At 41.7% G+C, this 13518-nt stretch overlaps 1 protein-coding gene across 1 annotated transcript in view; it reads left to right on the plus strand.

The window, feature by feature from the left end:
* Positions 1 to 13518, plus strand: part of LOC126416252 (ankyrin repeat and IBR domain-containing protein 1-like) — a 567140-nt gene that overhangs the window by 66033 nt on the left and 487589 nt on the right. Inside the window, exons 2-3 of the mRNA XM_050083876.1 lie at positions 8351 to 8431; positions 8568 to 8691. Of these exons, the coding sequence (XP_049939833.1) occupies positions 8400 to 8431; positions 8568 to 8691 (156 nt within the window). The 5' untranslated portion in view covers positions 8351 to 8399. The remainder of the gene's footprint in view (positions 1 to 8350; positions 8432 to 8567; positions 8692 to 13518) is intronic.

The raw sequence follows: 13518 nt of genomic DNA on the forward strand, positions 1-13518 counted from the left end.
ACCAACCGGTTCTATATTGTTGTTTAAAGCTTGTGAAATTTGGTGACTGAATGCGTAAACCGCAGTTTCAATAAAACAACTCTTCTGAAATTCAAACTGTGATATTCTGAGGATATTATTGTTGCTCGATGGGGATGCTGTTCTAGAATACATCACCTTCTTCAGAATTTTAGAAAATGTCAGTAGCGAAACAGGTCGGTAGTTATTAGAATCAGTTACCTTTCTTATAGGCGAAATTAATAATGGAATATTTCAATCTCTCTGAAAAAATTCCTTGAGTCAGTGCGTCATTATATATTTCAGATAGAACAGGGCTTATCACATGAAAACAAATCTTTAGTACTCTGTTGGAAACACTATCAAATCCAGATGAGCTTTTGTTTTTGACGAAATATGTAATTTTCTAAACTTAAGGATGAGAAGTAGGTGATACATTCATCTGACTGAATTTTTGAGGTTGCTTTTTCAAGATACTAGTATCTTTTTTCTCTGTAACTGTTTGTCCCTGTATTTTCTAGTATATTTAAGACACGTTGTTAAACATATTTGCTACCATGATGCATGTTCCATTAGTTCAATAGGGATGTTATCATGTTCCGTGGCTGGTTGTCCTGACTCCTTTCACTATGTTCCATACAGCCTTAAGTCTGTCTGTGTCTGAATTACTGTTTTCTGACAGAACATATATGTTCATTTTTTTTACTTACGTTTCTTAGTAATTTTTACTCTATTATACTTATTCTGTTTCTCTTCTATTTTGTTTTGTTTTTAGTTTTTTGGGGGGTTAAGGAGGGGGGCGTCTTATCAACACCGGCACAACGCGGAAGAAAAAGATCAAGTGGGAGATATCGTTTCTGTTTACGAAAAGGTGGAGGCGAAATACTTGGAAATCCGCGAACAGTGTGCTGTCACGCCAGTCCTTCCGTGGAGAGATCGTAACGACTTGATAAGAGGATAGGGTAATCAAGTAAAAGCCTGTCGAGTCAGTTTCGTGTCCAATTTCTGTGGGTAGTCAGGGACTCCAAACTAATGAAACAGACCCTAAAAGAACTCGCAACCAGTCCTGTCACAAGAAATATGCAAATTCATTTCATTTTCACTATTCGTTTTGGTTCCATACTTTCACATGAATTAAGAAAATTAGCTGGTGTGTTCAGCGACGTTTCCATCTACGGAGCCGGGAATCAATGAGCCCATGGGCGGCAAACAGCCGGTAGGTACAAGTCAACTTTTAACTGGGTAGACTTTCGTTATAAGAAAAGGATAATAGAATCTAAATTATTTAGATTGGAAAGATTACTGGTATTTGCAGTATGTAACTGGTATTGTCGTCGTCGTCTTCAGTCTGAAGGCTGGTCTCATGCGGCTCTCCACGCTACTCTGTTCTGTGCCAGCCTGTCCATCTCAGAGAAGGGCTCATGATCGCTATCCACATCCATGATTGTTAGCTGAACTTGCCTCTATTTTGCAGGAATAATGGCGTAATATTTCCATGAAAACAATGTGGTGCCCGCGTTTGTCCATTCCGTGACGACTGGAAGCTGTTCTACATGCCAACGGTTTTTCTACACCAGTTTTTCATGGTGATATGTTGTGATTTTTGTGTTTCTATACTTTCGTCCACGTTAAAGAAAGTACTCTAACGAATAATTAATTAGTACGGACGCTAAGAGGGTTGCGGCTGGCTGCTGCCGAAGAGAAATTCGATATGCTCAACTGAATTTTGATCCAAAAACCAACTTCTGTGGGGACCGGCTGTTATGCCAGAACTTCTGGTTCAACAAAACAAGCTCCAAGCCAGTCGACAGAACCTAGCGTACAAATCACGGGTGGATAAAAACTTATGTAGACATGTTTTAAACCAACAGATCGCGTATTTCGTCTTTGACAATGTCAAATAATAATAGGAACCTAGCGTACTGTGTGTGTAAGGGGGGGGGGGGGGGCTGCAAAAGACTGTTCTGAACCTTGCTGAGAGACAAACCAATGAATTTAGTCTCAATAATACCTCGGATTGGACCAGTTCCTAGCTTGACATCAAATGCGTGAACATCCTAATTGGCAATCCGAAGCAGGGAGAACAAACGCGATCTATAAACCACACAAATTGATGGTGCTATGCAGAAAATTTTCGAATAGCTCAGTGAAAGTGATAAGTAGTGTCAGTATTCCCTTCAGCAGTTAACAGACCAGATCCCGCCGACTACCACCCTGATATTAAGACAGTGAAAGCTCAGCTGTAGGGGACGTCTGGAAGTAATAGAGTGACTGCCTCATCAGGAAGAAATCAACTGTTGTTTGTTTCAAAACACTGGGTAAAAATTCTTGCATGTAGTTGGTATCAGTGAAAAAGGTCATCTCCGGAGGAAGACCGTTGACGTGTGATTGAAACAGCAGCAGATATACTTGCTGAAGGTATTCGAAGTCACGTTTACGGTACAACAATACGAAATATCTCCGTCAGACCAGTTTCTGACAGAAGAACTAGGTCTTCACCCCTGATACTGTCCGAAATTTCGTCAATCGCCTAGTGATGAAGAAGCGAGGAAACTTGAATGAACAGAAGACAAAGTGTGGCCATAGCGCACTGCATGGTGGCAGCTGTCAGACCCAACTCTTTCTTGTCACCATTGCAAGCTGGCCAGGCACATTCATCTATGAGACGTGTGGCTCTCAGAAAATCATTAACTGTCAGCTTTAGAATAGATTGTCATCTACGCAGAAGCACAACGTATGATGGCAAAGGGATGGAATTTACTCCATCCCTCTCATTTCAGTTTGTCTCCGACAATGCTGAGCACAATACCCAAACTTTTGATGGCGTATTACCTAGTATGAACTGAAATTAGTCATGTGTTACCTAGCTGTTACCTAGCTATTTATATTCTCATTTTGCCAGTGAATCAAGTAAAGAAGTGGAAAGAGATGGAACTTCTTTAATTTTTTTATGATTATTGTATAAATCATATAATATTATGGTAATAATAATAATTATTATTACTACCAAATGCAAAATGTGCAAATGTGTGTGAAATCTTATGGGACTTAACTGCTAAGGTCATCAGTCCCTAAGCTTACACACTACTTAACCTAAATTATCCTAAGGACAAACACACACACCCACGCCCGAGGGAGGACTCGAACCTCCGCCGGGACCATTACCAAATGCAAACTAAAGCATAATTGTTATGTCATTTACATATGTTACTTGAGACGTGAAAGCTTTCACTTTGCCGATTGAATGAACATAATAGCATATACTTGGTTGTTGGCGGTGGCGCCTGAAATTACGCTGACTTCAACCTGCGCTATGAGCCATACGGTTGGTCTGATGAAAAAATACATTGGATAGTATTTTGTGGGAAATTTTATTTTCATTTTCGTAAATCATCAACTTTGCCGAAAACGGCGTCGTTTCCGTATTATAAGCTAAAAATTCGAAAACGTCCCTTTCGTCATAGTTTATTTTCCATTTTTCATCTACTTCCGAGCAAAAATTTTGATGAGACTTCAAAAATTTTAATTCAATACTCACGAAAACAGAAAGCCTGTCAAAGAAACTTCTGCAAAACTTTTCTCCATGAGTCACCATGTGGCTGGACTATAATGATGCCCTGTGCGCTCGGCCCTTGCAAAACTGTCGCGGAGACTCCAGTAGGGACGGAAAAAGCCAATCGGCTAAAACCGACATCAGTATTGCAGTTCTGAATAATCGGTCTTTTTCGATATTTGTTTGGCCTCGGTTATAACAGGATTTTTTGATTTTTAACTAACAACCGATTGAAAAACTAATATATAAATCTGCCATAATAGTGGTGCTAAATTATTTGATCCTGAAATAAAATTTTTTAACGTTTTATGTTTTTCCGTAAAACTTTCATTGTTTTGAAATAGCGGGTTATTTTAGAAACGTGGTCACTACGTTATCCGTTAGAAACGAACTACAGACACATGACATAAGAAGCTATAGACGAATATGGAAATTTAGGTGGACTGATAAGTTAAGGAATGAGGAGGTTCTGCGCATGTGGAGAAAACACTGAGAAGGAGAAGGGACAGGATGATAGGACATCTGTGAAAACATGAGGGAATGACTTCCATGGTACTAGAGGGAGCTGTAGAGGGCAAAAACTGTAGAGGAAGACAGAGAATGGAATACATCCAGCAAATAATTGAGGACGTAGGTTGCAAGTGCTACTCTGAGATGAAGAGATTTACACAGGAAAGGAATTCGTGGCAGGCCTCATCAAACCAGTCATAAGACTGATTACAAAAAAAAAAAAAAAAAAAAAAAAAAAAAAAAGATAGATCAGTGACTGGAGCTACAAGTTTTTTCACAAGTTTGTCGTAGTTTTATGTAGACAATACTGCCATTATAGATGAAATGTTTTTATTCTCCAACTCTCTACGCTAGGTTCTTTTATGAAATAAAGCATGTATACTCCGTTGGTTAAAAGTACTGTTTCCCAGTACTACCACTAAATGTGTGTGTGTGTGTTTCTTCTTTTTTTATATTAACGTCAGACCTGCTTCTCTTTGGTAATGTTATCCGTATAGTCGACCAATAACAGTAAATTCCAATAATTTATTTAAATAAATCATGTCAGAATTAAAAACTTCAGAGAATACATTTATGCAATATCGCCATTGCTGTTGGTAAATGTAGAAAGTTGTAAGTAAATGTTTTCTACGTTGATTGGAAGTTAATGTCTATACAGAAGTATCCAGTGTCCTCTCATTGTGGTTAATTCTGAAATACTGACACACAAAAACTTGATCTGGTTAACAAAAACGAAGACAGAGTAATTACTTACAATCAGGAATGCTACACTTGCTAACCTGCGCCTGAGTCGTAGGTACCACGGTGCTCTTCTATGTATGCTGCGCCCTGCATCTTCTGGACGACAAAGCAATCACAAAAAAACAAAATCTGCCTGATAGTTCCTATTAAGAATGATTTTCATTTACTTATTTTTGTCAGAATTTAACGCTCATAAATATGACTACATTATTTGACTTCCTAATGTTTAAGTTAGTTTCAATTTACTTCAAATCGCTCTGAACACTATGCGACCCAACTCGTCAGGTCATCAGTTCCCTAGAACTTAGATCTACTTAAACCTAACTAACCTAAGGACATCACACACATCCATGCCCGAGGCAGGATTCGAACCTGCGACCGTAGCGGTCGCTCGGCTCCAGACTGTAGCGCCTAGAACCGCACGGCCACTCCGGCCGGCTCAATTTACTTCCTTCAAAAACATAGCCACACGTGAAAGCAAATCATGATACAAAACGTATCAAATCACATTCCCAGTTCCTTAAGTGCATTCCTTCCAAATTCCAACTGACGGCTTCCCCCTTCTTCTTCTGTTTTCTCGATAGCCCTATCTTCCTACCGAGCTTCTCGATAGTTACAGCCAGTTCATTTTAGTTCGTCGCCTGGTGCTGCCCTCCTGCGACAAAGACAGGAGTGACTTACTCCGTACTGACGTGTTTCTCAACGTGAATACTGCGAAACGTTGTTTACAATGTGATCAGTGTGCGCTAAGAAACGGCCTGATGTGGAACCGCAAGACCGCTACGGTCGCAGGTTCGAATCCTGCCTCGGGCATGGATGTTTGTGATGTCCTTAGGTTAGTTAGGTTTAACTAGTTCTAAGTTCTAGGGGACTAATGACCTCAGCAGTTGAGTCCCATAGTGCTCAGAACCATTTGAACCATTTTGAAACGGCCTGATGTATCACACTGGACGTGCAGTGCAACGTGATTTGCGACCTAGCACACTCCAGCGGCATTTAAGCGACTATATCTGTCACGCAAATCACACAGTTTGGTTACGGAAATGGACGAACGTAAAATAGCTGCGTTACCTCTCTGAGCAATCTTGCAGTTCGTTGGTCCGTGTTTCCTGGCGCGTTATCAAAATCGAACAAACTCACTCCTGAACGGAGAACTCTTGTTTATATATTAACATCGAATATTCAACAACATATTTCTATTAAATTAGAAACAAAGCTACAGAATCTTTTGGAGCCGGCCGCGGTGGTCTAGCAGTTCTAGGCGCTCAGTCCGGAACCGCGCGACTGCTACGGTCGCAGGTTCGAATCCTGCCTCGGGCATGGATGTGTGTGATGTCCTTAGGTTAGTTAGGTTTAAGTAGTTCTAAGTTCTAGGGGACTGATGACCACAGATGTTAAGTCCCATAGTGCTCAGAGCCATTTGAACCAAGCCAAATCTTTTGGAAAACATGAAATTGAGTGACAAATATTTGCACAATGCAGGTGGAAAACACGCAATCTTTCTGTAAACAGTCCATATCTGTCCATTACACTACAACTGACAAAAGTTATTGGAATATGTGTCTTTGAGCTTGCAATGCGCTAACTACTTTCATCGGCACTGAGTCATTAACAAGCATTTAATTATAACTTCGATATATTTTTAATGTGATGATGCCTTGAAATGGTGTGCTTTAATAGCAAGCAAGCCATGATATCAATAACATCAAATTTGAAAAGCCGTCAACCAACTTCATGTCGTTTCTCCTCATTTTATTATAGCAAACTGTATCAAAAACGACGCGTTTCAGAGAGAATATCAATGTACCGTTACATTCAAACAACGTATATTCATATATTGTAAGTTATGATTAGAAAACGTCATATATGTGCATCACCTTGCAAACAACGTAATCCGATGCAGTTTCTTCTGTGTTCTACCAGTAACGTAAAAAATTGCACACGACGTAATCCGATGTAGTTTCTCCTATGTTCTACCAGTAACGTAAAAAGCTATCTTGCATCCTGTTGGCCAAGTTCGTCTCCACACTATAACTTGCGTGATTCTTCTTTTTACGCTCTAGGATGCCGCATAATGTGAAATTCCATACTGTGATCACACAAAACTCGTCCAGCTCCTCGCATTCAGTGTGAGGACGGCTTTAGCTGATAGCCTTCATCTTCTACTTGGCGAAATTACTTTCTTTTATCACATTCTTTATGACGGTGAGCCCCAAAGCACCTTTTTTTCGTAGACCCTATTTTCTGCAACCTTTGATTTCATTTTTATTCCAGATGTACGCATCTAACGTATCCTAAGAGGTGTTGCCGTAGTCCACTGCTATATTTACCTGGAATGCTGTACACAGTGTCTTGTATCAGATGATGCTGTCTAGCCATGAACGTCTTTAGTCTTTTGTAACGGGTGGATGGCTAATTGTTTCACTTTCAGAGGACTGTCGTAAGCTTGGCCGAGAATGGTCCACATAAGGAAAATATTGAATATTCTGTCCCCCTGCTGTACTTCGTGATTGACTGCGTCTTTCCTTCAACACATATCCAATCTGCACTTCCTTGTACTCTTTCAGGCGGTACAAATGGTGACACCGATAACCTCCCAGTAGATCTGTTGCACTTGGAAGAAGTGTTTCGAAAATCGGGTACCACGACGCTCAGATTATAAGTCGGTACTATCACAGTCTGTCTTTCGATCAGTGTAAGATTACAGTACCAATGGGTTCCAGACACATTACAATATGCCAAGGATCCTATCTCAATAAGTATGATGTTGATTTATTGACAGGAATGTCCAAATTTTGTCTGTCTAAGGCTATAATCACTATGTATTTAGTGTTTCAGTCCTGTACTATGGCTGTGTTTCCCAGTCTGCATGCAGTTGTTGATTATTTCATTTCCTGTTTCCTACATAGCAGTATTATGAAATGCTGTGTATGTGTCTGTGTTTTGGAAGAGACACTCACTTAGCATGAGGTCCTACATGTCAGTCGTGGATGTATCATTCCTCCAATGACTGTCAATATTTGTGATCAGCTATAGCCATCGGTGGAGGATAAGTTTCACTTTCTTGTGGTGCATCCAAACTGTCTGTGGTAGAATGAGTGAAGGAGCCATTCCTAGATTAATGAGTGGAACACCTGCATCTCCTTCCCAGAAACTAAGAGTTCACAGGCCATTGTGCTTCGCATTGTTGCATTGTGCTGTGTTTGAGTGGTGTCAAAATGCGATTACGACTATAATTGCCTACTGTGTCTCCTGCACTAAAAAGAAAGCCCTCTGTCATCATTGAGTGCAGAAAGATCTGGTAGTTATACAGCACAATTCTTCCAGTGACAGTCTATGTGGAGACGGAGGTTCTTTCCTCCACTTCTCCTCCCACTAATCCCGCAGTCTTATTTTATCACTATTTGTGTTTGTTTTATTGGCAGGTTTGCAGTGCAAGTGATTATCCTGTGTCACGAAAACTACCCCAATCAAGTATGTAAACAGATGTGCAGCGGACGAAATCCTAGCACTGCTGCACTGATCAGTATGCAATTGTTTTGTTGGCAGGCACGCAGCAGGTGATGTCTCCGTGCCGTGGCGACGTGGCCCCCTCAGAATGTGGTTGCAGTGTTGGCAGGGACGGAGCAGGTATGCCGCCGCACTGTGCCGATCCGAGCCGATCAGTGTGTAGTTGTTGTGTTGGCAGGCATGCAGCAGGTGAAGCCCCCCCCGTGCTTGGCCGTGGCGCCCCGCGCTGACCGCTTTGCGTTTGTCATGTTGGCAGGCGCGCAGCAGGTGATGCCCCTGCGCCGTGGCGACCCGCCCGCCGCAGCTGGCCAGCCATGGGGAGCGCCTCCTCTAAGTTCAAGAAGTACCTGCAGCATGGCGATGAGTTTGCCGCCATGCAGGTGAGTGCACTCGTCCTGCATGCGCCAACCGCTCACCTGCTGCAATGCGTTCACTAGGTCATACTTAGTAACTGAATCCAAAATATCAATTTTAGCCCTACTACCCGGAAATTTCTCAATATCTCGGAATTTCTAGCACAACTGTTTTGAACTAAAAACAATTATCTTAACGCTTTTGTGCCTGCCACAAACAGAATAGTAGCTTTTGAACGAGAAATAAGAAAATAACTTTTTTTACTTGTTTTGTTTCCCATTCATGAGAGCTGAGTGTGCTGTCATACAATTTCGTTCTTTCTAGCCAAGTATCTCAGAAGGCTGGGAGTGGATCATAGGGGTTTCCAACAGCTAGTATTTGGAAAGGAATTTCCAGATCTGGCATTCGCATGATAAACTGGGATAACCTCTCAAAAACTTGGCCAGAACCAGGGGATTGGGTATATTTTTAATTTTCTTATGGAACAATGTTTCTCTCCGACAAAAATTAAAATTTAGTGTCTGTGTGTGTGAGCGTACATGATGACGCCCGACTGTTGAAACATTTATACTTATGTTTGTTTGAATACTATGACACATAACATTACGAAATACATACTGGCACAAAGCCATAGAGAATTGATGTCAGTGAAGATCACTTGCAATGTGGTCACAATTTGCCGCTGTCGGTGTTTTAGACTACTCGCCGGCAAAGATCTTCGTTGATTGTATTGCACACTTCCATAATGCCAGCTCTGAGTTCCACAAGATGTCGAGGATGCTAACGGAAGACTTCTTCTTCCCGACAGAAAATAATCACAAAGACTGATGTTGGAGCTGTGAGGCGGCCAAATTTGCCACACTGAAGAATTTGGGGAAAGCGGTGAAGCAACACTGGCTTACCAAATGTTTCATGCAGAAAGTAGAGAACAACAATGGCTGTGTATGGGCGGGCACGATCTTGTGTAAACCAGTGCCTGCACGTTGGAAGTCGTGTGGCAAAAGTGCAGGAAAGGACTGGTTACGCAACGTCCCCATGTACTGTTCAGAACTGACCGTTTCAGCGAAAAAGAAAGATCCAGTTAATTCGTGTCTAGATATGGTAGGCCAAACAGATATTTTCTGGCCGAATTAACCTTTTCATGAAAGGCCACTGGACGTTCAGTGGCTAAAAAACGTCCAATTTTGTTGACTGATCATGACATTAACACGGATGTACGTCTCGTCAGGGAACCAGACGTTGTGCAGGAATCCTTCCCCTACTGTCTGCGTTACCCAAGTAGCAAAATTACGTCTGCCTTCTTCCTGCTAATCGATTTTCTACCAGAATAAATGAATGTCTGAATGAATGAAGAATGAGCTGAACATAGCGATGCTATACTTATTCCAAGTTCGGCTGTGGTTCCCCTGTGGACTAACGAGAGCATTACCACACTCACAGTTTCCACGTATTCAGGTGATCGGATTTGAGACATACGTGACTGCTTTGGTTCTAACATTTCATTATTTTCAAGTTGCTGATGCAAGCTATGGATGTTTTTTGGATGTTTTAGCGGGAACCCACCTTGCGTTAAAATGTTGACGGGGACGTCTTCATGTAATAAGCACACTCTTGGTTTCTCTGCCTCTCTGCTAAGCAGCTAGCCGCCCCTATCCCGCCATCTTAATCAGCTGATCTGACCTGAGCACTAGAGGACTCTCTAAGAACCACTGCATGTACGACCATGATTTACAAATATGTCCCTTTAGTAGAATGACCATGATTCATATATCAAATGGTCCAACATCCTCTGCAACAGCCTGTATGTTATGTGTGTGCCTATATGTCAGTGTATATGGACCAGTTTACGTCTTTTCGCAAATTATATAAATACCTTTTTGATCTATTAGGATGTGATTCACCTGAATGTGCATTTTGATTCACTAATTCACATATGCTCAGCTGAATGTTACATCCTTGCAGTGAAATACTATAAGGAAAGCAGGTCTTCAGGTACTTGTTTTTGCTTTTTCGAAAAGGAGAACGAACTGTACCGCTCTTTCTGCCTAGAGTAAAAATAGTAGCTTTTCTGACTATCTAACTGGTTTCCACATCACAATATCGCCAGAAGCAACATAATACCCTTTACGGTCTCAAATTATACATTAACTGGCCGTAAGGTACGGTGCCATTAAACTGGAGTAAGTCTTCCCTACTTATTCTTTAAACAATTTATACCCTTGTCAGGTGTGGAAAATAATTAAAGACAGCCCGCTCGGCAGTAGGATAGAACAAGAAGCCTTTAACAGCCAAGGCTGTTCGTAAGACACCCAAAGCCAAATGTCAAATACAAGGCAACATTGGAGCCATCTGTCAAAATTTTGGAATATTGACCATTCCGTACGGCAGCCTTATCAATAAAGGCTTAGCATCAATTACTGGAGTGGTGTAATCAAATGGTTTTGGTTAAGGAGTACGTTTCAACTGAGATGGTACAACCCCTACTGCTGGAACGATATTAGTTGACCGTAAAACAAGATATTAAATCCTCAAGATAATACTATTCCAGGAACTAAATTAGTTACCCTGTCAGCTGGACCCGGGCTTCAACAAGCCTATACACAAGTGCCTTAATTACGGTTATCAATATCAGCACAGCAAGGTAGAACGGCGCGGATGACGCCCAAGTCTGAACTGAGCCAACGTCCAACTGTCACCTGGGTTCGACTGTTACTTGTTAACTTACAACTGTAATTTTCCACGTAAACGGTAGTACACAGAAAATTACAGTAATTAAGTAAAACACAAAGAATAGAATATAATCACCTTAGTACGGAGTACTGATGTCAGTAGATATAGTCCTACATTTGTACTGTCATTGCAAGTGCGTCTGAAAATTAATATATTAGGTGTGAACCACAGGTCCATTACTCTAGCACAGATCAGCGACTCGTGCGCTTTAGGATTAAGCTAAACATGCGTCACATGAAACTTACAACGATAGTTAGACACGGCCACAGAGTAATCAAGAAACGCCTCCAAGGGCAAAATTCAGTACAGTACTGATGTCTGGTGCTAAGCGCGAGCTAAGATTTCATTCATCTAGGTTAATGAGTACTACTAGCGCATGATCATATCTCAGATTATCTGACCACACAGTCCAGCAATAAATATACAGGGTGATTCAAAAAGAATACCACAACTTTAGGAATTTAAAACTCTGCAACGACAAAAGGCAGAGCTAAGCACTATATGTCGGCGAATTAAGGGAGCTATAAAGTTTCATTTAGTTGTACATTTGTTCGCTTGAGGCGCTGTTGACTAGGCGTCAGCGTCAGTTGATGCTAAGATGGCGACCGCTCAACAGAAAGCTTTTTGTGTTATTGAGGACGGCAGAAGTGAATCGACGACAGTTGTTCAGCGTGCATTTCGAACGAAGTATGGTGTTAAACCTCCTGATAGGGGGTGTATTAAACGTTGGTATAAACAGTTTACAGAGAATGGGTGTTTGTGCAAAGGGAAAAGTTCTGGACGGCCGAGAACGAGTGATGAAAATGTAGCACGCATCCAGCAAGCATTTGTTCGCAGCCCAGGAAAATCGACTCGCAGAGCTAGCAGAGAGCTGCAAATTCCACAATCAACTGTATGGAGAGTCCTACGAAAAAGGTTAGTTATGAAACCTTATCGTCTGAAATTGGTTCAAGCACTGTCTGCAGCTGATAAGATTAAAAGAATCGATTTCTGTGATTTTATCCTTGCTCAAATGGAAACAGATGAATCTTTTGTTTCATGTATTGTGTTTAGTGATGAAGCAACTTTCCACACTAACGGGAAAGTCAACCGTCACAATGTCTGTGTATGGGGCACTGAGAATCCGCGGGAAACAACTCAGTATGAACGTGACTCGCCTAAGGTGAACGTTTTCTGTGCCATTTCAGCCAATAAAGTTTTTGGTCCCTTTTTCTTCGAAGGTGCTACTGTAACTGGACTACAGTATCTGGAGATGTTAGAGAATTGGCTGTTCCCTCAGCTCGAACAAGAAGCACAACAATTCATATTTCATCAGGATGGAGCGCCTCCACATTGGCACTTATCTGTCCGTAACTACCTGAACGTCAACTACCCGAGGCGATGGATCGGCCGCCAGGCAGCCCGTGACAGAGCACTTCATCACTGGCCTCCAAGAAGCTCTGATCTTACCCCCTGCGATTTTTTCTTATGGTGGTATGTTAAGGATATGGTGTTTCGGCCACCTCTCCCAGAAATAACAGCAGCTATCCAAACTGTTACGCCTGATATGCTACAGAGAGTGTGGAACGAGTTGGAGTATCGGGTTGATATTGCTCGAGTGTCTGGAGGGGGCCATATTGAGCATCTCTGAACTTGTTTTTGAGTGAAAAAAAACCTTTTTAAATACTCTTTGTAATGATGTACAACAGAAGGTTATATTATGTTTCTTTCATTAAATACACATTTTTCAAGTTGTGATATTCTTTTTGAATCACACCCTGGCAGACGCACTTGCACTAAGCAATCCTCAGTACTGCGACACAGGTAGCGAACAGAAAGGCGTGCAAAACCCACGGGCTTGACGCTTATGTTTTTCCAAAAGCGAGTTTTTTCATAAGGCTTGAAAATACACAAGTGCAGTAGTGAGTAGCCAGACTTGCTCCAGGTGCGGTCAGTACTAAGAGAACTACGCCTGTCTCCACTCCGTGCCATCCAAACACCGACTGCCGCCGCCAGTACTCATCACCCCAGTTTAATCCAACAGTCACAGCGGCACTGCCCGGAATCTGTCCGCTCGCTCAACACTCTCGTCCTCCTCAAAATTTCGGGTAGTTTAGTGAAACGCTGCCTATTTAACTCGTTAT

The sequence above is a fragment of the Schistocerca serialis genome, chromosome 8, assembly GCF_023864345.2.
Source record: "Schistocerca serialis cubense isolate TAMUIC-IGC-003099 chromosome 8, iqSchSeri2.2, whole genome shotgun sequence".
In the NCBI taxonomy this organism is placed as follows: Eukaryota; Metazoa; Arthropoda; class Insecta; order Orthoptera; family Acrididae; genus Schistocerca; species Schistocerca serialis.